The following is a 26644-nucleotide window of genomic DNA, read 5'->3' on the forward strand; positions in this document are numbered from 1 at the left end:
AATTACCTACAGTAAATTTTATTCAGGGTAATTTCTGTGGATGTGCTTCTTGTTTTCTGTATTGTTCTGTGCTGCTATTAATTTCTGGCACAATCAGATTCTTTTACTCAGCTTGAAGCTCCGTTGAACTTTCATTGCAATTCCTGGTGCACATTCATTTATTAGGTAAAATACTTATAGCAGTGTTCTGATATGGAACTACTGGAGAATGCAATAATTTAGCACATGTACTGCATTTGTGCTGCACAATTCTAATAGCAGCCCTCCAGGAATCCTGCTTAGGAGCGTTAATCTTTCAAAACCTTTGTATGGCCTCTTTAGGGGAAAGAAAGGATGGGCTTTGTGGTTTTTCTGCTGTCACTTACATGGCATTAAAGTGTCTCTCTCTTGCTCTCCTTATTCTCTTACAGCCCTATTACACTCATCAGCATGTGGCCAGACCAGTTTGAGTGAGTATATTGTCTAAAATTGCCCAGGTCTAATAAATAGTTTCATTTGGGTACAGAGTTTTAAATTTCACGGTCTGTTTTTGGGCTAGCGTATACAGGGGCTAAGTGTACAATTTACCTATTTCTCATTTGCAGTCAGTTCCATTTCCCACAGGCCTAGTAGAAGTGAATGAACAAAGCAGACTGGTTTCTAACAATATGGGGAGCACATAATGTCAGTAAACAGGACTTGGAGTCTGATATAAATGCAAGTCTGTAGCTCAAATCAACAGAACATATTTAGTACTGACTCCAAAGCCCCATGGATCACTATCTCAGCGGTGTCCAACCTGCTGTATAGAAAATTGAATGCAAATGAGTGCACAGTGGGCACCTATGTAGAACAGCCCTTAACCTTTTTTTGTGTTTTTGTTTTTTAAATCTTTTTTGTTTTCTATTAAATTCTAGTCCATTGCAATCTCCGGAATTATTTGATGATGATACACATTCCAGAATAGAGCAATATGCCAGCAGGTAAGAAACCATCCACACGTCTTATTTGGAGGATTTGCTTATAAAATAAAACCACAATTTGAATATACATGTTCTCATCATTTTATTTTTTGAAAATAAGTGTGTTTTTTGGCATTAGTTTTTTTTTTTTCTTTCATGATTTCCTTTTTGGTAGTCATATTAATAATTTTGTTTCTCATGCCTTTTCTGTCTTTATTAGACATACTGGTGATGTTTTGCTAAAGGAATAAAGACTGTCCCCTTTGTAAAGTGTATTTTCACATTACACTGAACTTTTACTTACTGTAGGTTAGTGAACCAGGTAAAGCTGTGTTCATTTCCATGCACTAGCAAAAATCCTGTACCTTGCATAGTATTGGGCATACAAAGTGAATATGGCTTCAACCCTTTCACTAAACTTTGCGAACATACACTTTGCAAAGTTACCATTTACCTTGCTAACTGAACAGATGTGACTCTTTTACTAAATCAACTGTAATAGCATGTAATATGTGCAAAAGTTTTCATTAGTTTAGGTTTTGCAAATCAGCCTCACAGGTCCTAGAATACACAAGGAAAACTGGCAAGTCCAACAAAAAACACATTTTGGAGCATATACTGCATAGGAATCATGATCTATCGTGGTCTGTCTTCTGCTGTTGTATTTCTATCATTTATTTTGGCTTCTACAGTAGATTAATCTGTTATTAATTGTTAGCAGTAATTGAAAGTTACAGTGTCAGGATGATTTGGTATGAATATATTCCCAACGCTGAACTTGCAAAGATTTTTGTGTTCTATGCTGTCGCCATTTACTGCACTGGCAGATCAGGACAAAGGTATGGAATTAGTGCTAGCTGTGATACAGCTTCATCCAGTTTTCATCCTATATTAACTCATATAATTGTATGTTAAATCTATTGAGTTAGAAGCATTAAGGATTCATTTAATATTTTAGTAATTGTGTATTCTGAACAGAACAAAACACATCACGTTGGCTGGAAAGAGCAGTATTTGGCTAATTTAATTGTGAAGATCTATATTTTGTAACTTATAATTATAACACTATTATGTACGCTTCAATCATGGAGACTGATAGCCATAGCAGACCATGTCACTTCTTCGGATATGGGGGTCAGAGAGCGAACATTATTTTAATTTTTCACATCTTAGACAATGTTGCATAGACAGTGCTACACAGCTCATTATGAATGCAAACTGTTCAGAATGCATGTCTTTCGCTGCACATTAAAACACATGAGACCCTCAATTTGCAAGGTTGCTGATCTAAAACATTATAGGGCTGGTTTGGGTAGACAGGTACACCTCGGAATGTTCTCCTTGCTCGATTTTTTTTTGTGTGTGTTTGTGGTATCCACGCCCTTCAGACTATTATGCTATGTCTGACATTAACTCTGTTTGACCTACGCTTTACTTTATATCAGTTACAAGTATTATCACAGCTGTTAGTGCAAGTTCTGCAAATGTAAATAATTTATAGTCCTAGTCAGCGGTGTATTTACAAATGCTGCTGCCCTAGGCAAAACAGCAACGCCGCCCCCCCACTAGTGCTGCACATCCCAAAATGTGAGATGTGTATCACTGACTTTATACATACCCAATATCACTGCCTTGGGTTTGAAAAGCTGTACTGTACACAGCCCAGTAGAAGTCAGTGTATCCTACTGTATCTGCATTATGAATTATTATGCCTCTTCTGGTATTGGGTAGCCCGTGCTGTGGGAGAGTATGCTCACTCATTGACACCTGCAAAGTGCAAGGAGTAGTATGGGGATTTGAACCACAGAGCACAAATATCCACTTTTTGACATGCAGTAGAAAAGTGGTATATGCGCCTGGAATCCGTAGCACTCGCCATATAGGTAGCTGGGATATGTATTATGTGAAGACCTTTGTATTAATTGGGAAAGGAAACATAACAATACAACATAAATCGTAACATCACTACAATAAGCCAGTGGTTGGGTAAAACGTGTCAGAGGGGATGGACTTTGGGTCAGACACCAGTGTTGTGTTTCAAGCTTCAATAAACTATCCCAGCAGAATCCAGTGTGCAGCCAGCTTTTCTTCTGTTTGTATGAGCTCATATTGGAGGGAGGACATGCTCCCTGTGGCAAGCACACAGCTCATTTTTTCCTGTGGTGTGAAGGAGCAGTGCTTTTTTGTGTGTGTTCTCCTTGTACATGAATCGTGAAAATGTAGTATCTATTGTGTTAGCATAACACAGTTGCTTCTATTTTTTAACCACAGTGCAGTTGATAACGTAACCTCTTTTATCACTAAATCATGACTACGTACTTAACAGACGGGGTATGCAGTAACCCATATCAGTAGCCATCATGGTAACATAAGACTGACCAATGTTTGGTAAACACTGTTCTACTGACATATGCTTGTTCATTTAAGTCACCAAGTCTGTACTACTACTCTTATTACCATTTCTAGTAAAAACCTAATTTAATAAAACTGCAAATATTGATAGTACACACTAACAGAAATCAACCAGTGAGAGATCAGCCTTTATTAGACTACCTATTGTAAGCTGCTGAATACTGATTGGATGTCATAAGTTATTGCATGTCATTGCTCTTTGCATATTACCATCAATCAGTATCAATATGTGGTGTGCCATCATCTTTTCTAAGATTCCACAGTTGCTAATATGAAAAGATAACCTGGATAAAGTTTGCTACTAAGCTTGTACTTTGTGGGAAATGTGCAAATTAGAAAACAAGTCTTTGATCTAAAACATGCTTATACATTTATTATTTGTGTATGTCTGACAACATTGTCATCTCCTATCCAATGTGAGTAGGAGAAATGGATAGGAGAGGGGTGCACAGCCTCGTAATACTGATGTGTTTCACAAGGCTGAAACTGAACACTTATTTACATATTTATTAAAAATACGTTTATTTGTTTGACTTTCATCACTGAAAAATTCTTGAAGTTTACTTCAAAGCAGAGACACTTCCTTCAAACATAATTGCTATCCTGTGCCTCAGAAAAGCATAGTGTTCTGGAATAATAAAATTAAAGGTGCAGAGCTACTTTCATGTCTGTAAGCATCTGACTGTAAAACACTTTTAAGTCCTTTTATGTTTTATGCCCTATTAAATGAAAATTTTATGACTTGGAGTCACCGTTGTACTAATTTAAAAAACACATTTTGTCATAAGTCTGTGCCTCAAATTTGATCAAATAACCATAAAATTAGGTCACTTGTAAACTGCAAATTTTTGGTGCCTTTTTTATGTTGTTTAATTTGAGGACTATACAACTACCCAAACTTCCTCTAATGTATCAACGGCCAAGCTACTGCCATAAGATCATATACAACCACTCCCTTAGTCCTGGTTCACACCTAGGCATTTTTGAGCAGTAGGAGAAGAACTTTTAAAGGACCAACACATGAAATCCCATGATTTCCAATGGCTCTTGTTCACACCTGAGCAGGAAAATGCCAAACACAGAAAAAAGTACATCAGATTTTTTAGACTTCAATGGAAATGCCAGGAAACGTGTGGCATAAGTATGTTGCACATTTTCGGGTGCGTTTGTCTATTGGCCGCAGTGTTTCATAAAGCAAACCTCAAAAATCTAAATTCTACCAATGCATCCCTCTATGTATGGTGATTATTAATAACATAGACAGGTCAGTTGTAAAATGCTGGGATTTTAAAATACTTACACTTGCAGAGTATTCACTTCCTGCTTTGAAAGGGCAAAATGACTTCAGTTTGGCAAAGCAATGCACACTGGGATTGCCTTGTCATCAGTAGAGCATTGCTGGGAAATTTTATCTGTAATCTCAGACATTTTTCTACCCTGAGATGACGTGCATGGTCACATGTCCTGGTCACATGTCCTAGTCATATATCTAGTCACATGTGCCAGAAATCCAGAAAGTAATAGGAGAGCTAGTAATCTGCCCTTAGTAAACATGGCCACTGTCAGAAGACTGGGGAAGAAAAGAGAAATAAGGTATGCAAATAATAATAAGCCTGCACTTATCTATATGTAAGTGTTTGTAAATTGCCATTACTAAACATTTCTAAAGGTGTGTTTGTTGTTATTTTAAAGATATGGGTAAAGATCCGCTTTAAGCTGCCAGTCAAAACATGTGTCTTCATGTGCGCGCATTTTTATGCGCCTAAAAATGTGCCAAACGTGCATTAAATGTGCAAATAACCGTGCGTAGAAACGTGCAAAAACTATGCTGCCTAGGTGTGAACCAGGCATAACTCAGCAGGTGAGATGACATGATTGTCTGAGATTCAAATATAGGTCTATAATGAATGCTGATTGAATAGTTAAACAATAACAGTTTTCATCTTTAAATGAAATACGATGGTAAAGATCCAGTAGCCAGATTTTCAATGGCAACAAAACAATAGATTGCATGAGCTATAAAGGAATTAAGCTGTATAGAGAGTTAATATGCCCCTGTAACTAGCTGAAATTAAATGAATATAAAAATGGTATAAACAATACTACACAAGCCAACACTCCCCTAATAACTCTGAATACCATACAGTAACTGTACATGCTGCAGTTTTGTTGCTGCGCCTGCTCATAGGGATGATATCTTTTTTTCACTGGCTTAGTTAAAAACTGCATAATTCTGATCCTTTAAACTTGGCCACACTTTTTTTGTCTCATCAAATAGCACTATCTTTTTTTATTGGGATGTCTATGTTATGTGACACATTAAATAAGGCAATGTATGTGGGTAGAAAGACTGTGGGGTGTGCCTACTATGGCTTTAGTTTGTAAGCTTAGCTCACGGTCTACTGAAGCACACGGACATTTTGGCCATGATGCATTGCATCTTAATTAGGAGTGCAACAGGTATTTTGTAATCCTTTCAAAACCTTTCTAGCGATATGCTGACCAGTTATCACTAATTACTAGGGATGCACCAATACCAGTTTTTCGTTATCTTGTACGAGTACCGATGTTTTCTATTTCGGTAATCGCCAATATCGAGTATTGATACTGCTAGCATGGAGCTGGCATCCCAGGGCAATCAGGAGGCGTGCCATTACCCGCTGCCCAGCTTCTTGATTGCTCGGGTAGCTGGCTCGATGTTGATTGACCGGGAAACCGGTTTCCCAGCCAATCAGCATTGAGCTGGCTTTCCAACAAATCAGGGAGTTGGGTCATTACCTGCCACCCAGTTTCCTGAATGGCCGAGAAGCTGGGTCCTGGCAGAGGGGGATTTCCGGTCAGAGGAAATCCCTCTCCGACCGGAAGTTCCGGTACCGGGGAAGGTATCGGAGAATTTGGGCGAATACTAGTATCGGTATTGGTGCATCCCTACTAATTACAATTGTTTTATTCCTTATAGGCCACTAGTTTACTTTTTCACCTAATGTTATCTTCTCAGCCATTAAAAAAATGAAATGTTACAGGATGAAATCTGTTCACATAACAACTGCATCTGTCCTTGTACGTACTGTCGTTATCACATGACTTTTCTTATCCCCTGAACAGTTTTCAAGTGCAGCAATGGGCTATGGTCAGATATGTTTTATGTTGGATTGTCCTCCATCATGTTTGTTTTAGGATGAGCTGCCTGGCCTGGTCGTTAGGGCCAAGATAAGGCACAAAATTGTTTCCCTGCTGATTTAAAGTGTATTCATCTACTACAGTAAACATGCCTTTTTTTTTCCCCCCCTTGCTAGGCTGGCACAAATGGAAAGAACCAATGGATCCTTGTTCACAGACAGTAGCTCGGCCACTGGAAGCATGTGAGTAATATTTGTTAGGTTACAGAATATTGTAATATTGTACGTGTGCAGTTATAGAATGGATGGGGTGAATACATGTTTTTATCCAATGTCTCTTGCCAGATAAGCTGAATAGTAACTCATCCACGTGAAAGAATATCCCCTCCCTGAGGGCCCATTCACACTATTGCACATGCACATCAATCCGCGTAATGCCATGCATTTAAGTGTGTTACATTAAGGCCACAATGCACGGCCGCCAGCAAGGTGCATTGGGGTGTCTACCATTCAGAATAAATTGCACCGCATCACACTGCGTGTAGCACATGTTACCATGACTTGGGACATAACAGACATGCAATGGCAGCTACTTTACCCAAATACGCATCTGTACACACTGAGGACACACCCCTTGTGTCTTAGGGAGAAAATAAAGATCAATGGTATTTCCAAGATTTATTAGCCGGGTCTGCATTTGGTTGTAATTTGTCCACTATAATTCCCCTACCGATTGTAATTGGGTAACAATCCTCTTATACTTATTTGTAGTCTTAGCTGCAGAACAGATTAAATTACAGTATTGTTGTGGGTTAGAATATCAAAACTCATTTTAATAATCCCTTTAGTAGCTAGCTATGATTTAAAATTATCACACGCACAGGGCCACTTTGGCAAAATTAATTACAAATGAAATGTTATTTTCACTTTTTCATGCTTGAGCGCCATTTTACAGCACAATTAATGATTTCCTTGACTGAAACTATAGCTTATTATTATTTTAAAAATACTCTTGTTTGTCATTTACCCATACACTGCTCATTGGGAGTAACACAATAAAAATGTGTTGTTTTGGGGAGAAGGTTGCATATACGTTCTTGATTGATGATTCATTTACCTACTGTATATGTACTGTGTTTAGTGCAAACATATTACTTAGTGTTTTACAGAGAACAGTAATCCTTCACATCAAGCTTTATACAGTATAGTGAAGCTTAGGGCTATGGTGTCTATTAAGGACTCTAGTGGTTATTGAGGTGAAAGTTCATTAGCCAGTTATAATTTTGGATTGTGTAAAGAAGCCAAAGCAGTATGATAGTGTCCACGTGAGCTTTAAATACAAGAATCACTTTAATACTTTTTACCCAACGCTTTAAAAACAGACTTAAAATGTGTAAGCTGTGCCCAAAAAAAAAAACGCAGAAGGCAAAGGACTGGTCACCAGCAATACCTGTAGGTTGACTACTTGCAACTGATCTTTTTGCCAGTAATGACTTCCTATGCCTTGGTCTGCACTGCATCTCTGTGTAGAGGTGGCCATTTTGGTAGAGGACCAGGGCTTTGCTTTCTCATTGTAGAGCTTCCCCCTGCTGACTGGTGGGGAATTTTTAGGAAGCAGCAGGGAGAGGTAGAGAATCACAGATCCTCATAGTGAATGAAGCACAACAGGGAAATCCTTGCACTGCTAGAAGATAATGGATAAGACACACCTTTAAATAAGAATTTGGAGGCAAACAAGCATAGATAATTGGTTGTAAAGGGACCTCCCCATAAAAAAGAGTTCTCAAATCAATGTACAATGATATAAATAAGTCAGCATACCAAGAGAAGTCGTATCAACACTTTTGTTCTTTTTTATATTTTTAGACAAAACACAGTTCAGGCTCCTATGCTATAGACATCAGGCATGAGGTTACAGTATGCAATATAGGAACCATCACATAGATAGCCAAAAATTGTGAAATCTAAGTACAAGAGAGTATACAAAATGTTTGCCATTCACAAAGTAAAGAGAGTAAGGACACCTGGTGACAGATGGAGGTGGAACAGGAAGATTTAAGGGAGAAAAAGTCCCCTTTCTCAAGTCCAATCCCACCTCAAATCCTTGCACTGTAGCATTTTTCACAGCACGGAGCAGTAAGCCGCACAGTCATGACATCACCAAAGCTCAATACTAAAGGTAGATTTTCTCAATGTACCGCTTAGGCAAAATAACCTTTCTAGATGTTCCCTATAAGATAGCAAATGTTCACCTTTTTACTTTGGTACACTTTAGTAATAAGGTATCATTAACTTGCATATATTATATGAATAGCCTCCCAGATAGCAAGGATAACTTGCCACAAACTTGTGTCGGGGTTAAATTGTAATTTTATTAACTTGCCGCACACATTCCTGGCACATTCCTGGCAAGTTGTAGACTTGCAGAACACTTGCAGCACAAGTTCTAGTTGACACTTTTTGAATTTGTAGCAAATTTGCTTGGCAAGTCTACAGCAAGAGTCCTGCAGGTCTTAGCAAGAGCTCTGCAAGCTCGCTGGTCTGGAGACTTGCAATGTAGACTTGCTGTAATTGTGCAACAAAATTGTGAAGCTTGGCAAGTCTGCAAGAGTTTAGCAAGTCATTTTCAAACTTGCAGCACAATTTCTTGCTATCTGGGCTATTTAAAAACAAGGCAACCTTTTTAAAATAGAACATTCTAAGTAGGTAAGCTAACATTCCTTTGTGTATTGTTTTACTTGTTTCTATAAGATTGGCTGCAGCTTGATTTCTATTATAAGTAGAAGCCAGTGTCACCTCATTACTGGCTCTGTTTTGTTATAAGGTTTGCAGAATACATATTCATGAATTGTAGAGCAATCATCTGGAGATATAACAAACCTCTTTACTCCTTATGTTTTGTGAGCAAATGGCCATTTGAAGTGGAACATTCAGTACACCTCTCCAAACTAATAATTGGTTAATGATGAGTATGTTTTTCTTACCTTAATCTTGATAGATCAAAATCTTTACTAAATTATTAAGTGGCAGGATTACAAGTAAGTGCTAGATTGCTACTGAATTCATAAGAATCCTTGAAATAAATAGAAATTTGATTAGAATGGGGCTATAATAGTAGCTTATGAAATTACTAAAGCAATATGGCCAGTGGTGAACAATAAATAAGCAGATAACACAAATGTCCTTTAGAGAAATTTAAAGTGACACTAAACTCAGAAATTAAATAAGAAAAATAACTTCTATTATATAAATAATGAATGACTGTGTACCTTTTTTTCATCATTGTTCAGCTCTAAATACTCCAAAATTCATTTTATTTTTCCAGCCACATGCAGCTTCCTGCCAGAGGGTGGCTACTTTTCTTCTCCATGGTGCCTGTGTGAGCTAAAAAGTAGCCACCCTCAGTGCTGGTTCATGTGAAGGACTACAACATGCTGAGGGTGTGTCTTCTCAGTCTCCACCTACGAATCCTCCCCTCTAGACTCTGCAAGGAACCAGGATTTCTTCAGCTCTCCCACACTAATATATGTTCTTTGATTTCTCTCCTCCTGGCTTACCAAGGAGGGAGTGGGAAGAGAGCTGCTTGTGAGGATATTCAGCATGTGAGCTGTCACCAGCCTCATACTTTCTTCTGAGTCTCAGCTCACATGCTGAATCTGGTCACAAAGTCAGAGATACGGCTCCTACATTTGAAATAAAGCTGTTTTTCTGTGTAGATTGTTGTAAATGTGATTGTTTGTTGTAAATTTGTTGTAAAGCCCTTGTAAGTAGTTTTGATAATTCAGAGCATTGCAAAGGAGATTACAAGCAGTGAAACTGTCACAGTGTGTATAGTGATGAGATTGAGCGTGGGGGAGGTAGCTGTGTGCAGTGAGGGATGATTCCTCTCTGCCTCATGGCAGTTGTAGGCAAAGAAAGATGTGCACGTGACCAGAATCAACGTGCACGGCTCTTCCTAAGGGACAGGAAATGTGCCTGAAAAGAAAAGACACAGGAGCGAGCACAGCAGGCTTTCTAAAGAGATTAAAATAGTAAGACTTTATTTTCAAACATGAATAAATGTATGTTTGGAGAATGTTCATTGTGTAGAGGTGTATAAGGAGAAAAAAGCTGAGAGTTTTGTGCCGCTTTAAGTATTGTAAGCAGTATATAGGGCTGAATTCACCATTCACCTGGCCATAGCCATTAAAGAACAGTCAGACTTGCATGCCCGATGATGGTTGTCATACTATGGACAATGGATTATCACCTCATCTGATCTGTTCTGAGGTTGGCGATAATTTGGGCAATCTGGATATTTCTTTTCACATCCTTTTTGCTCATCCTTTTAAATTGTATTTTTTTTCAGATCACCCAACACATGTAGCGCATGCATTTCCACCCTGCGTTTTAAGCATATGTCCAACGGTGCCTCTGTAGACAGTGTCATATCTGAGTCTGGCTATAGTGATGTTTGTCCTGATCCCACTTGTGTCTTGCAATGACCGTGTTTGTTCAATGACAAAACTAATCTCACTGGCTAAGCCCAAAATTTGTCACTGAATCATCTTCTCATGACAGTTTTACTTAACAGACATGTGCAGGAAGAATAGAAAAAGCTAATGTTTATAAACTGCATGTAACAGTTGCATGCAGCTGTTTCCATAGCATTATTTTTCCTGAATTTACATGCAATTTAATGCATTTAAATATGTTTTAATTGAATTTGGTGTATTTCATCTTTTTAATATGCATTTGTATGAAAGATTTATAGCTAACATGTATGGGATTGTATATTTACAGGCAGGTAAAAATTCTGTCTACTGCACAGTTGTACCAACACAGTGCAGTGAAAGTGAAGCCGATGCGGTCAAGTTATTAAATGCTGATAATTTAATAAACTATAAGAAATACAAAAGGTAGATGCAGAGACACCAATAAGGTGTACTTCTCTAAATGTGCCCTATATGTAATTTTTCATTAACCTAAAATACTCTTTCACATGAGCTCTCCATCAGTTTTTTTGGTCCTATGAAAACAGACTAGTGTATCCCTATGAAGGCTTGATGTCCATCCATGTCTGTTCAGGTTCATCAGACCAAATGCACAAAATGTGCATCCAGGTCTGTTTTTCCTGACCTGACCAGATGTGGATGGCTACTCTTGACTACGCCGTTTACATCCGGCTATCCCTTAGGGATTACATGGGTCTAGTTTTCCTCCATCACAAGATGGAGGAAAAAGTTGGAACAGACATGGTTGTCACATATGTGACATCCGTTTCCATACTGAGCAGGGGATTAGTCTAGGATCACCTGCAGAAATGGATCAACGGGCACCCATGTAAAAGGGGCCGTAGAAATATTGTCTTGTATCCTTAGCAGAAGCACTTTCTCTGGTGTTTAAATGCTTTATGTTTTATTAAGACTGCTACAATTTCCTCCCCACAAAAGTATCAGGAGACTGACATGAGGGAAAACTGCTTATCTGTGTCTCTACATCTAGCCCTTGTAGTTCTCGTAGTTTATTGAATTCTCAGCATCTAATAATGCCACTGCATCGGCTCAACTTTCACTGCATGTGCAATTAAAGCAACTCTTCATTGTGTAATTAAATCAGCAGAGGATGTGCATCTTGGGACATGCATGCCTATTATCTAAGGAACACTGTTCACATTGATAACTCAAGACATTTGCTTCAGGAACCTAGTTAACAAATACCTTAATCAATATAACTGAAGTCTAGTTATCTTGAAAAGAGTGTACAGGTTTTCTAATTCTGTTAACAATTTTAAGTACTCAGTGTATATGGACATTACATGACAGTACAATAAAGTAGAATCAAAAAGTAAACTATTTATTTCAATATTATTTGTACTATAGAATATTAAAAAGTAAACTGTCAGCCCTTTCAAACATGTTTGGAGGACACTATTTTTCTTAAAACACTGCTGTGCTTTGGCATTTGTGTTCAAATGACAGCGCAAAAGGGACTCGACAGACATTAGGGGTGTATTTATAAAGTGTTCACATAGCTGTTTGTTCTGCGAAAATCTGACTTAAACATTCGCACCACAGATGGAGGCATACATATTTATTTTCTGTGCTCCCTGGCTCCATCTAGTTGCCATAATTCAGGGCAAATGTAAAAATCAGGCTTTAACAGAAAGAACAGCTTTGCAAACATTTTGTAAATACACTCCAATGTCTTGAGAATTTTCCCAGTGATACATTTCACATAAACCATAAAGATTATGTGAGTACTGTATATCCAAATCTCAGTGGTATATGGAATGTGTAATACCTAAACACTTCTCTGGACCACAGTTTGTAAGCAGGTTAATCTGGGATGCCCCAACCAGGCATCCAGATTTGCATACAAGCTACAATATACCAGGTTTACCTGTAGACTGGTAAATATATCATGCTTATGTTTTTATGTGTGTTTTAAAGTAAATATTTATATTTTCTTAATTTTTTAATATTTTACATTTATAGAGACGATGAGCACGCTCTTATCCAACATTACTGTCACACATTGGGAGGAGAATCACCTTTAGGTCAGCCACAAAGTCCTGCTCAGATCCTAAAGTTTGTCGAGCGAGAAGAGCAAGGAGAACTGGAGCAAATCATTGCTGATCTAGAGGAAGAGCAAAGGTATATGTCCAAATTTCTGCATGATAAGTATTTTAGGAAAATTCTTTTAAGTTCCCAAACCCAGATGCAGATATTACATTATTACAGGCCTAGTATACGGGCCTGTGTTGATGGACTTTGGGCTAGTGTTGATGGCATCAGTTTCACGTCAGATGGAGATACTTTTGAGATCATTCAGAATTAATTGACAGGTACATTTGACCTGCAGTTCACCTCCTTCTAACCTTCATTTGACCTGTTTCAAGATTTGTACACAATAGCCATCTTGCTAACATGCATGCGTGCTGTGTAGGAGTGAGGGGCAATGCAATGCACTGTTATAACGCATTGCACTGTTTATTGCTTTTTTTAACTTTACAAAAGTGTCACAAAATGACACTTCATTCAACTCTATGCAACACAGCCTTTTGAGATGGTCATCATTGTGGTGATATGCGGCACAGTGAGTTGTGCTGCGTACATGGTGTGAACAAGCCCTCAGCCTTGCAAAGACAGCTCTTAGGCAACTATGTCCCCCTTGCAGAGACTGCTCTTAGGCAACTATGCCCAGGGCCGGCCTTAGGGGTGTGCGAGCAGTGCGGCCGCACAGGGCGCCATGGCAACAAGGGCGCCGTGCGGCCGACACAGCTCGTCCTGGGGGCGGCTTCTCTCCCCCTCATTGCTGGGCGCTGGCCATCCGATATGACAGCGCTCCCTCGTCCGCCCCCCCTGAAGGAGGAGAGGAGCGCTGCCTGCTGTCAGGATGGCGGAGCGGTGAGGGGGAGAGAAGCCGCGCCCGCAGCTGTCAGGATGGCCGAGCAGGTAGGATCGCACAGGGCGCCTACAGGCCTAAGGCCGGCCCTGACTATGCCGGCTGTTGTGCCCCTAAATATGACTGATCACACTGTGTTAACGTCTACAGATACCTTATTCTAAATACCAGCATAGACTGTGCAGTGTTGAACATTGAGTGAACACATACTTTATAATACACCTGTTACTGGAGAAATATACAGGTTGTTACTATTGCTGACTGATGGCATTTTTAGAAGGAGAGGTCGGCAAAGGCAATCTTTGTATTTCTTATATGACAGGTATCCTTTAAGAAACAGATCTGAAATGTCAACATGTTAAAGGTATTTTAACCCTGATTATCATTATTCTATGACTACATATACTGCCAAATATAGTTGCTATACACTGAGATGCCAGATTATTATGACCACCTGACATTTGTAGGCAAATTAGCTATAATTAGCTATAATTTGGCGCTGAAGTCGCTAGAGGGCCAGACCATTATAAATAGGGAAGCAGGTTGTTTTAAACAGGGAAGCAGGTTGTTTACCACGACAATAGAAGGGATTTTTTCCTGAAGATATGGGTAAACAACGCGATTTAAAAGCCTTTGAATGTGGGATGATTGTTGGCGCCCAGAGCCATGGAGTGAGTATCAGCCAAACAGCAGAATTCGTTAAATGTTCAAGAGCAGCTGTTGTTAAAGTGTTTAAAGACTGGACTGTCAGCTGAAAATCTGGGTCTGAACGTGCGAATTGTGGCCGTCAGCGACTAGTAAATGTTAGGGCAGAACGGAGAGTGGCAAGACTGGTGCAAGACAACAGAAGGGCAACAGTGCAGTGTCAGATTCCTCGCATTACCTTTCAACATCTCAACATCACGAGGCGGCCCAACGAAGTCATCTCGTGGCCCAACGAAGTACTGATGGGGTGGTGATAATAATCTGGCCACTCAGTGTATAACCCTAATCTTTCATGGAAACTATTTCATGTTTAAGTAGATATTGCCCTAACCCATCGTTAGAGCACTCATAAGCAAATTATGGGGTCTATTCACGAAGCTGCCGAAGGATCTGGCCGTAGCTTTGGCCGATCCTTTGGCTAGCTTCGGCCCCAGGACCCCTTCGGTTCAGTAGAACCGAAGGAGTCCTGTACGGGCTATTCACAATAGCCCGAATTGCTAACCTAGGGCTTTGATTAGTTGTTGCAGGAAATAGCTCTTCTTTGCTCAAACCCAGGCCACTTTTCTATCAGATTTAACCATCTATTGTTTCTAACTTACTTCATCTTTCCTGAAATGCATTAATTATTTTGGGTCAAAAAGGCTGGTAGTATTTTGCTTATTTACAAGGTGATCAAGTTCCACTAAAAACTGATATACAGTATCGTTAATGGTGACTGTGGCATTTTGAATGACCTGTTGGCTTACTTGCTAATGGGGCCACTGGTGGTAGATCATCACCATGCATGGTGTCTCTGCCCCCCGCTAAGGCTGTTATACTCTCAAAGCAGAATTCGCAGTCCATTGAATTCAGCAGGAGCAGGCTTGACATTTTGTTAATGGCTGCAGTGAGGGAAGTTAGACAGAGGTGGTATCTCACTGTCATAGTTTATGAGAGATATAATAAGTTACTGATGTTGCTGGGAAGGTAAACTTTTGACTGGAATTTACGTTGTCAATTCAGAATGACCTATTTATATATAACATGCCAACTATACTTTTTATCAGGAATTTAAAGATTGAATACGAACAGCTGAAAGCACAGCATCTGAGACGAGGGCTGAGCCCTCCGTCCTCTCCTCCTGATTCCCTGGCATCACTTCAGCACACATCCGAGGATGCAGAACTCATTGCTGAGGCAAAACTGCTAAGACAGCACAAAGGCCGATTAGAAGCCAGGATGCAGATTCTAGAGGATCATAACAAGCAACTCGAGTCCCAACTTCAGCGGCTTCGGCAGTTATTGGAGCAGGTACCATACATCATACATTTTATTACTTTTGTGACTTTGTATTTATATATTTGAATGAGTGTACACATCACATTACTCATATTGAGCCTGTAGATTGTAAACAGAAATGATGGAAATTATAATTCCTGTTCAACCACCCTCTATCATACATAGAGGGTGGTTGAACAGGAACAGAGAAAACTACAATCTAGGCGATAAATGGATTGATTTACCGAAAGCAAATAGCCTGTTTGTTTTGCAAGGGAATATGCATCTTGCTGGGAAAGCTTCCCCTTAGATTGATGAATGAGGTGAAGCTCTGCTGACTGCCATCATTCAGTCATGTGCAAGCAAAAATGATTTTTTTTGTATAATTTATGTGCAAGAAATTGGGTATTCTTTGCAAAGTATAACATTTTCCCGCATTCACCAGGCCAAGCGAAACTTCCCCTGCAATTTCATTTGATAAATGAACAGTCTGTTTGCTTTTTGTGAATCAACCCCAATGTGTTTGCAGCCATAGATACCTTCATACCTTATGTCACAAATTCAAAGTACAAGAATATATCAATGTATTGATAATGAGCAAGTGTAAATCCCACCAGCTATTACACAGACAGCAATAACATTGTAGAGATGTTCTAAACAAAACTAAAATAATTTTTAGGCTCTCAAAGGTGCAATGCTCCGTATACAGCATAATACCAGGGGTAGGCAACCTCAGCAATCTAGCTCTTGTGGAATTACAAGTCCTATGAGGCATGTTAACACTCTGGCAGCCCCAGACATGACTCCCAGAGACAGAGACATGATTGCCAATGTTGCCTACCCATGCCCTATATTATCATACTTGGATGTATTTTAATGACAAGCAATGGTGTATTACACTCATATGGCAGTCCACTTGTTGGACGTGTAGCTTTAAATTGACAGACACATCAAATTCTAACACCAGCTTACATTTATTAGGCAGTTACAGCAACAAGTTGTTTCATTTGGAAAAATTATTTATGCAATACAAATTAAATTGACCATTATAAGCACCCTTGTCAGTGCTATATAGTTTGTCCAACCTTGAAACTGTCACTTCTGGGCAGCTGCAGGAGTAGACCTGCTACAGGAAGTTTAATAGCAACTGATCTACTGACAGTATCAAATAGGGCATAATGTTACAGGGGAATCAGAAAAACAAAAACTGCTTTGCCTTTGCTATTGACAGACTGCACCATATATGTCATTTTGGATTTTGCTCATAGTTCCACTTTAAACAAAAATGATAATTAGACTATTTGGTAAATAGGGTTGCCTGAATCTAGGCATGCTTAAAGCCTATCTGTGGGGGGAAAAAACTACCCTTGCCCTGGGGCCACCCCTGCACTGCAAGAGTTAACTAATTTTTCTCTAGGGGTATTGTGTAAAGGACTTTTACTTACATGCTCCCCCGTCAGTCGATGCTAATCTCATCTCCCCAACGCTTTGGCTTGTGGACTGTTCCACAGCATCGTTGCGTATAATGCAGGGCTATGGTCCCTACATTGTACGTAATGAAGTGAGCGGGCCCCCAACCTCAGGAACAAGGGGGGGAAGAAGGTAGGAGAGCCTGTCTTGGAGCCTGAAGGAGTGGGAATCAGGTAAGTAAAAGTCGTTTGCACAATACTCCTAAACCAAAACGAGTAGTTTACCCTTGCAGTGCGGGGGTAGCCCCACAGCAATTGGAGCTTTAAGCAGAGGCTGCTTCTTCAATTGATATTTATTTACTGACATTAATATGTGTCTAGTAAACTTAATTTACAGTATAAAAAGCCCTCTTTATATTAGACGTTCCCATGATACTTTGTGGCTTGTGATTATTCAGAATCAGGAATGAAATACTGGCAGGTCATGATGTTGAATTAAATTACTCAGGAACAGATAAACATGTTCTGCTAATATATGGAATGTTCCCACTCATGTTCATAAATATTGATATTTGTCCAGAAGGTTGAAGCCTGATCCAGGCTTATTAATATTTAATAAATGTAACTCGGTTATAGGCAGTATAGAAAATAGTAGTACAAGAAGGAATCATTGAAGATCTTTTTGAATGGTATTATTTATTTTCTTTCCTTTTACATTTCCATCTTACATGGCTTTTATTTACTTTGTTTATAGCCTGACTCAGAATCCAGGGTGAATGGAGTCTCTGTTTCTACAGTTTTAATGCAGCCGCCAGCCCCACAATATACAGCTGACCACTACAGTTCACAATTTCAACAGAGAGGTGAGACACGAATGATTGATATATATAGATAGATAGATAGATAGATAGATAGATAGATAGATAGATAGATAGATAGATATTATTGCTAGCTGCAGAATACATGAGCTGTATCAATCCCAGTTTCCATCAAGTGTATATTATAGCTGACAGAATGGTGGGAGGTGTTCCTGTTTGGAACTTCACTTCGTATGAAGGCTAGTTTGTGTAAAACACAAAGAAAGTATGATTTTGCTTGAGACAGTCTTCAGTTATAGGCTCAAACCTTTGTGACTCAGTACAATGTTTTAATGTAGCTCTAAATAGAAAAAAAAACAGTTGTTAATAAACAACTAACTGCATTTGTATTGTTGAATTTTGTGTTTTTGGGCCACTAAGCCAGTTTTAATAACAAACGAGCTTTAGACTGAGAATTGTTCCTACTGTCCTCTACTAATTTGGAGAGGCCCATTTATAAAGCATCAGAATGGCCTTACCACAGCCTTACCACTGCTTTAAAAAAAATTCAGGCATATTGGTAAGGCATAGAGAGTGATGTGTTTCCCAAATGTGCACTCGTGTGCTTCGCGTGAATGAGGACCGCAAACTAAGTGAAGCTCTGTTCAATAAAACAGAAAAAATATTGCAATAAGTAAAAGGGGGCACAATCACATGGCCTGTCAATGTTATGTGACTGTGCTCTCCCCCTATCACTTAGGGGCATATTTATATGTTTGAAATGATGGGGAAACATTAATACAGGCGTTTTTGGATAAAGATCCTTGGTGTTCTGGTGAAATATTCTATTTTTCTTGGATATATGCGAAGCCAATCTCAGAATCACTTCAGCTCCCATGCATCCAGAGGAACACTGGTAAGGAGTGTTGTGCGGGCATTCACTGATAGTGAATGAATCTTTGTCATTTAAAACACAAGCATCACTCTGATGGACACTACAGGCCACTCTGATGAATGCTAAAGGCTCCACAATGTGCATTTTATGAATGGCTTGTAAAATTCAAGCATATATGAAGTAAACAGTGCAGCGTCCAGCAGAGAACTGATCTCCATTTTAAATAGCTCCCTGAGTATTTGTAACAAATGGTATCTCATATAACTTGCAGCTTTGGTCGCAGAGACCAGTGATAGTTGTGAAAGAGACTGTTGCAGTGTCTTGCAGTCTGCACTCATTTGCCCACATTGTGACAGTGATTATTATTCATGCTTTTACTCAACTGCAAAATTGCCACTTTACTAGGGCATTAATATAGTGATCCAAACAAATTACCACCACAGATGTGAAACCTTTTTACAGAGCTGCTTCTGGGCTTTCTCCCCCACCCAGTGCATACTACCCTCCACCAACTACCCACTGACTGATTGAACACACACTTGTAGCATTAGCTCATCAGTTGTTTAATAAGTTAAAGTGTATTTCCACTTTTGCAGTCAAATTTAGGAAAACCCTTCCATATGTGTTCCTATTCACACAGCATTTTGAAAAATAACTAAAAAAAAAATATCTTACCTTTTAGATGCACAGTGGCCTGTCCCAGTAGAAAGTCTTGGGACGGAAATTTGAGGATTGTGTTTATCTAATAAGCTTCATTAACACACAATGGACAAGATCCTCACCCCTCACAGACCCTCCTAACATTTAAAATAAATGGTAGCAAGAAGAAATGTTAACCCTTATAATCCTAAACCAAGTAAAAGCTATTTAACCCCTTCGTGACGGGAGACGTACACTGTACGTCCAGCCACAAAGGGACCAAATGACTTGTCACGTACACTGTACGTGACGAGTTATTTGCTTCTTTAGAGGGCTGTTAAACGTTTTTTACATTTTATTTGTCCTAAGTGAGGCGTTAGACACACATATGTGATATAAATATGTAGCCCTATCTGTCCTCTAAAAAAACAATATATAATATGTGTGGGTGCACTTTGTAAGAAAGTATATTACTGACGTGGAAGAATCACACAGCAAAAATGTCAAAAGTGTGTCAGTCATTTACGAACAGAAACTAAAAACAAGCTCAGTCATGAAGGGGTTAAACTGCAAGAAGAATATTTTTTTAGTGTATGCCGTGTGAGTGGGAACATGTAACAAATATAAAATCCGTGCTATCCCAATTTGTGGAAATACACTTTAAGCTGCAGGCAACTGCAAAACCAGAGCACCAAAAGTCAGAAAATGTAATAGCATTGGACAATGGAATAAAACCCGGTGCTTACCTGTTGCTCATTTTGCAGCATGTTGGTCTTTTGATCAATGTGCCCCATTTTTATATGTTGCTGTAACCTTATTTTTCAACATCATTAGATATTGATTTTACTACTTACATTGTAATAACATAAGCAAGTAGGGTACCAAGATTACCACTTAGTAGGACAAAAGGTGAGGTCATAAAGTTTTGATGCTATTAAACTGATGAGCATTAAGAGTCAACAATTTAGAAACAAATGAGTAAAACCTATTTTATAGATATCAAATGTATGTAGTGAAAATTAATGTCTACCATTTGCACTATATAGACTGTCAAGAATCTGATCATTCATCTGTGAAATGGAGCTGTTGCTTTTATTACACAGGCTCTTCTTACCCAACAGAGAACTACATCTTGTAAGTGATCCCAATAGAATCAGTTTAATTCTCCTCCAAGCAGTAATTACGAAGCCTTTGCTAGAGACAATCTCATCTTGGTTATTACTCATGCATAGCAAATGTTACAGTATTAACATTGCATACCCAAGGAACTTTAATAGACTTCTACTTTGAGGAATTGTTACATTTCATTCCTAAACTTTGCTGGTTTGATTAATGTATTTACAGATGACATACTGTCTTCCCCTCATAACACCAGCACAGACCTGATGGATGTTATGGAACAAATAAACAGCACATTTCCACTCAGCTGCTGTAAGTGCTACTTATATTTCTTATTGCTTTACATTTTTCCATTTAAAGGTGTCATGATGTTTTGTGTTTTTTAATTTTTAAAGCCTGCCAATTGCACTGGATTTCAAACAGTGTGAAATTTGGACATACACACAGATGGGATCAATGTTAATTTGAACATTTTATTGGAAGCGTATCGGTCAGAGTGCTACCAGATTTCTGGGAAAAGCGTGTATTGGATGCAAAAAACCTGTTGGTGTAAGGGTGAACATATCTGCCAACGGTGCAGCTATTTGTGAAAGTGAAACCTTTGAACACTAAAAGGGGTGGGTCTTCCCAAGATAAGGGGTTGTCTTTTTAGATATTGTAAATTAATAATGTGGGATTTGGATAAATCAGGGGCAGGGCTTGACATCTTGGGGGGAGTTAATAAAAAGTGTCTGTCAACGACCCAGTTAAGACAAAGTTTGTCTCAATCAGCTTTTAAATCTTAATTTTCTTAGATGTGGTGAAAAAAAACCAAGATAGAAGCTGATTGGTTGCTATGGGTAATTGCACCAATTGGGCTATAACTTACCTAAGGCACTTTTTATTAATTCCCCCGGTTTTTTTTCATTCTAAAAGTTTGGAATACAGGAACTCATGTGTATATAAAGATTTGATTACTCTGGATCATTCCATGTGTTTTACGTTTGCTATTCTTGCTCTCCCTTTTAAACTTTGACATTTATGCAAAGTCATTAGTAGCTTATTTTTTAACTTGGAAAATGTAGAATAAAAGTCATTAAAGTCACAATATCTTCTTCTTTCCAGTAGTTTTCAGTATTCCCTCCAGCGCTGGTGCTGCTCTCTGATCCTGCACTAACTGCTGTGTCTTCTGTGTCCTACGGAGTCTGTCCGTGTGCACGCTGCTGGTGCTAAGAAATATTAGCTTGCACAAATTTTCATTTTCTTTCAATCTTAAGAGAATTATGGGAGGCAGTGAAGAGAACAAATTAAAAGGTGTCCCACTGCTGAGTGTCCCATTTAGAAATAGCTTAAAATCCTTTTCACTTTAATATCACTTTAAGGTCAGGTTTAAATGTAGGATGCTCGTCCCCCAATCCAGTCAAATTCAGCCAGACTGGATGGCAGTCCTTACATCGAGGGACACCAGCAGAGTGTGCGAAACATACATGGATGGCAATGGAAACAATTGCTATCCAGGTAATGGATGATTGCACCCCCTAAAATGATGAAGGTATCTATGTGGTTCTTCCTCTTTCCAGAGAAATAAACATATACCCATGGGCGATCTGAATGTGTATGTTTATGTAGATTATTCTGTAATAAATGACAATTTTTATAAGGCCCTAACATATAGCCACCATTTAATATCTATGGTCAGCTGAAAACTCAGTGAACAGCTTAACAGTCACAGCAATGAAATCCCTGTAATATTCTGTTGCTAAAATTAAAGTAACAAGGACAGTTTATCTACATAATGAAAGAATGTCAGTAATGGCATATCCAATATATTTGTGTGTTTATTAAAAACATAATACATATGAATAACCCATGTATTACATTCAGTAAAATGGGTTTAGTGACTCATAAAGAATTAAGTGATAACTGTCAAGCGGATATGGTGTCAGAGATGACTAAAAAATGGATGTTATTAGTTTTCGTTAGACAGCTATCCTTATCTGTTATCTTTCTTGACAGACTGTATGAGTTTTTCATTGAAGTCTCATATGACAGACCAATAGTGGGGACAAGAGAATGAATTGCACACTGAATACTGCATATCCAATATATAGCCTTCTTTCAACAATACCTAGCGACAGAAATCAGACTCTCATCTCTGTGTATGCCAACAGGCTCACTCTTAAAAACATTGAAAGATACCACGGAGTGCTTACCTGTTTTATTGAATACAAATCTGCTTATTTTCTTTTCACAACAGGTATCCAGCATTCAAATTGAACTTTTTTTTTATTATTGTTCTGTTGCACAGTACATTGAGCTTGCTGAAAAACACAAATACAAAATTAAAATAGCAGTATTTTTGAGGCAATGAATGAATGAATGACTGGTGAACTTTTAAAGTAACTGAGATTTTTTGACTGCTGATGTCTTCACCCATATTTTGGTCTTTTATGTGGTCATCTCATAGGCCATATGTTGCAGCTGCTGCATTATATGTCTGGCTCTGGTCACATGATTTTTTTGTATATGTTTCCAAGATGCAAGCCTCACCCTAAATACTGCACTTACTTGCTAATAGTGACATTTACAATGTGGCCCCAATCTGTGCTGTAGGACGGAAATATACTACAAGCTGCAGGCACAAGAACATATTAAAGTGGACCTTTATACTCTTTCAATAAAAATCACATCAGTATGCAGCTCTGTGTGCTGATATGAAGTCATCTTACAGTCATTAGTTAAACAAACATATTTTTCTCTTATTTACATTGGGCATTAGTGATGTAATGTGCCCAAGCGTTGCATCCTGGTAAGGTTACATCACAGTGCATTGCTTGGAAATCTCATCTGTAATCTCACGAGATCTCAGGGAAAGTAATTTTCCTCCCCAGAGATGATGTGCATGGTCACATGTGCCAGAGTTCCAGGAAGTAAAGTGAGATATATTAATCAGCCCTTAGTAAAAATGGTCAAGGCGAGAAAAATGGTGAGGAAAAGAAGAGTAATGTATGCAAAGAATAAAAGCCTGCAATTATCTATAAGTATCTGTTTGTAGATTGTCATCACTAAACATTTCTAAAAATGTATTTGTTGTCATTTCAAAGCTCTTTAAAGTGACATTAAAGGCATTTCCCCCCCAAAGCTAGTGTAAGGATTACCTTAAATGATGCCTCTTGATCCGATCATCTTCTTCTTTCCAGTAGTTTTCAGGAGTCCCTCCAGCTCTGGTACCGGTCTCTGATCCAGTGCTGACTCCACTCTTTTCCTGGCACTTTCTGTCCCGCGGAGTCTGTGCAGGTGCACATTGCCTCCATTGACTTACCTTGTGTCTCTCCTCGTCTCCTGTCCAAAGATCTGAACTGCCCATGCGCCCGCCCTTGATCCTATGCAGCCGCCCGAGAATCTTCAGATCTTTGGACGGAAGCGCGCGGTGGAGACGCAGGTAAGGTTTTAACCCTTTTGTAAACTGTTTTTTATGTTTTTCCATATATCTACTGCTTGCTAGCAGTAGATATATGCAAAAATACGCAAGGGTTTAATAATCCTTTAAGTAATTAAATGGAAGGAATCTTGGGACCCACTGAAAACAACCAATCACTGTGACTTTTGAAATTCGGCACAGCTTTGTGAACACATGGGTGTATCTTTCTGTGCAACACAACACAATGTTGTTGTAAGTCCACAGAAATGCAAATCAGGAATTCTGCAAGAGATAAGAGTTCCTGCAGATATGTAGATTTCACATTTCGTGAGATAATATAAGTCTTCTGTGCATTGTTTCCTTTCTAATGATTATTTTTGCTAATATTTCCTACATACTTTGGATCAATTAAGGTTACAAAAGGTTAGATTCAGTTAGCGTCTTATGATAGCACTAGGATCATGTCAAGATATTGGTCTTATTATTACTGCCCATGTAAGTAGTGCTGGCACTGATTTGCAAACCCCACATATTTAATTATCTGAAAGGTTAGGCTCTGCTGTTGGTGCTGTGCATGGGATTAAGTGGATTTCCTTGCCTGCCTCAGAACAGGGATTGGGCTTGAGCAAATATCAAATCTGCCATCATCAAGCACATTACACGTTTTTTTTTAAATCTGAAATCACTTGCATTGCAAGGAGTGCAAAATTCAGAGACCTCACATGTAGAAAATAAGTCTGTAATCGAAAAATTACACATGGGTAGTTTAATCAGCATTGCATATTTATGTTTTGCCTCTCAGCAAGCCAGTTGTTTACAATATGGTTGATCGTTAATGTTTTATTTTATCTGTGAGCATTAATGGATTTTTCTTTTAATATTTACAGCAAGCACTTCTAGAAGAGAGCAGGTATGATTCATTTTTCATTTTCCCTTTACCTGCTATAAAATAAGTCTTATGCTAGGCAAAAACACTATTTGAATACAGATTGATTGCAGTGTTTCATACAATACCATATTTACACTGATTTCACTCTGATTTCATAATATGTATGTTAAGTATAGACAACTATTCACATTGTATATCAGGGACAGGATCACTGAACCACAAACTACCAGTCTCCTGGCTCTCAAACCAAATTCTTAATCAAGGGATGCTCAATGTACTGTATACATATACAGTGCATACAACCACTCAAATCGCTTCCAGTGTAAAGCTGACACTTATTTAGGAGTTATATACTGTAGGTTATATCAACTTTAACTAAACTGGCACTTCCCTATCAACAGTTGTCAATGTTTTGCAGTAAGTAGAGGATCCATATGAATACTCTGTTCAGTTTCCTTTTATGTCGAGACAGATGAGAAACACAATAGAATGCTTGTGACAGCATGCATTGAATTCTATCTGGCCAGTTCATATCATAAGCATAAGCATTGATTATTATTATTCTCCACTATGCAGGCAATGTGAAGAAACCATCCATGAGAACATCTGTCCTTGGCACAGAGTCCCGTCAGTACGCAGCCAATCAAAGATTCTATTATTGAAAGGTTACATGGGACTGACACGCATTCAGCGCATTTTAATAAAGGCATATGACACTGAATACCCAAAGATGAAGACATGTTTTTAGATACTGTCTGTGTTCTGTATTTTCTTCTCTTTCTATGCAACTGTAAATTAATGATCTGTGGAGTAACTGGTATTTAGGTATACCTATGTCATTTGTATAAATAAGTAAATATGTTATAAACAAACGACAAAGGGTGGTATTAGGATTTCTTTATTTTCTAATAGTTTAAGCGTTTCCCTGGTCTAGAGTGTAATTGTCACACTGCACTTTCCCTGCATTTTCAGTTGAGCTTTCCTACAGCAGCTAAACTGAAAGGCCACATGTGATGCTCAGCATCTAAGTCAATACTGTAATGATCACCAGACCGATTGTTTCTCTATGTTCCATCAGGATCATCATTAAAAATAAACATGGAGACCATGTTCAGACATCACTGATTGTAGCTGTACGCAATGTGTCTTTGTGAAGATGAGTGTTAAAACCGCTTAGTGTTGAACGTCTAGCACAGGATTACATGATAAATAACAATGAAGCTTTATAATCCTCTTAGTATTACACAACACAATTCTAAATCACTTGTGCTTACCTGAGGTGGTTACCGACCAATCATTTAAACACCTCTTACAGAATGATCACTGTAATTCTAGAGATGCGGCAGGTTATAGACTTCTTTTACATAATCAAAGCATATCTAAATGCAGCCAAAACACTTTCCTTCAAATGGCGACCTTGTTTTAAAATACTTTTTTGCTTTAGAGCTGTGCACCTCACCTCAGAAAAAGCAGAACTTGCTTGTCTACGGCTGGAAGCAGTCACATGTGCATTGGCTAGAACTCCAACTCCCTAATGCTTTGCAATGTACAGCTCAGCCCAAAGTACAGTTTACATGCCAGGACTGTCTTCACGGGTTCTTCCCAAGGCAGAGAAAGGAGAGGGGCTGGGAGCATAGACAAAGTGCTATGAGATTAAGCATCTCTGGCATCCCTTT

The 26644-nt window shown here is 38.7% G+C and overlaps 1 protein-coding gene across 1 annotated transcript in view; it reads left to right on the plus strand.

The window, feature by feature from the left end:
• Positions 1-25630, plus strand: part of LOC108786943 (utrophin-like) — a 583766-nt gene extending 558136 nt beyond the window's left edge. Inside the window, exons 70-78 of the mRNA XM_018556366.1 lie at positions 411-449; positions 897-962; positions 6650-6715; positions 12949-13107; positions 15610-15853; positions 17984-18092; positions 20905-20991; positions 24967-24989; positions 25545-25630. Coding sequence (XP_018411868.1) covers positions 411-449; positions 897-962; positions 6650-6715; positions 12949-13107; positions 15610-15853; positions 17984-18092; positions 20905-20991; positions 24967-24989; positions 25545-25553 — 802 coding nt within the window. The 3' untranslated portion in view covers positions 25554-25630. The remainder of the gene's footprint in view (positions 1-410; positions 450-896; positions 963-6649; positions 6716-12948; positions 13108-15609; positions 15854-17983; positions 18093-20904; positions 20992-24966; positions 24990-25544) is intronic.
• Positions 25631-26644: the final 1014 nt, after the last annotated feature.

Source organism: Nanorana parkeri, unplaced genomic scaffold, assembly GCF_000935625.1.
Source record: "Nanorana parkeri isolate BGI_ZX_2015 unplaced genomic scaffold, ASM93562v1 scaffold235, whole genome shotgun sequence".
Classification (NCBI taxonomy): domain Eukaryota; kingdom Metazoa; phylum Chordata; class Amphibia; order Anura; family Dicroglossidae; genus Nanorana; species Nanorana parkeri.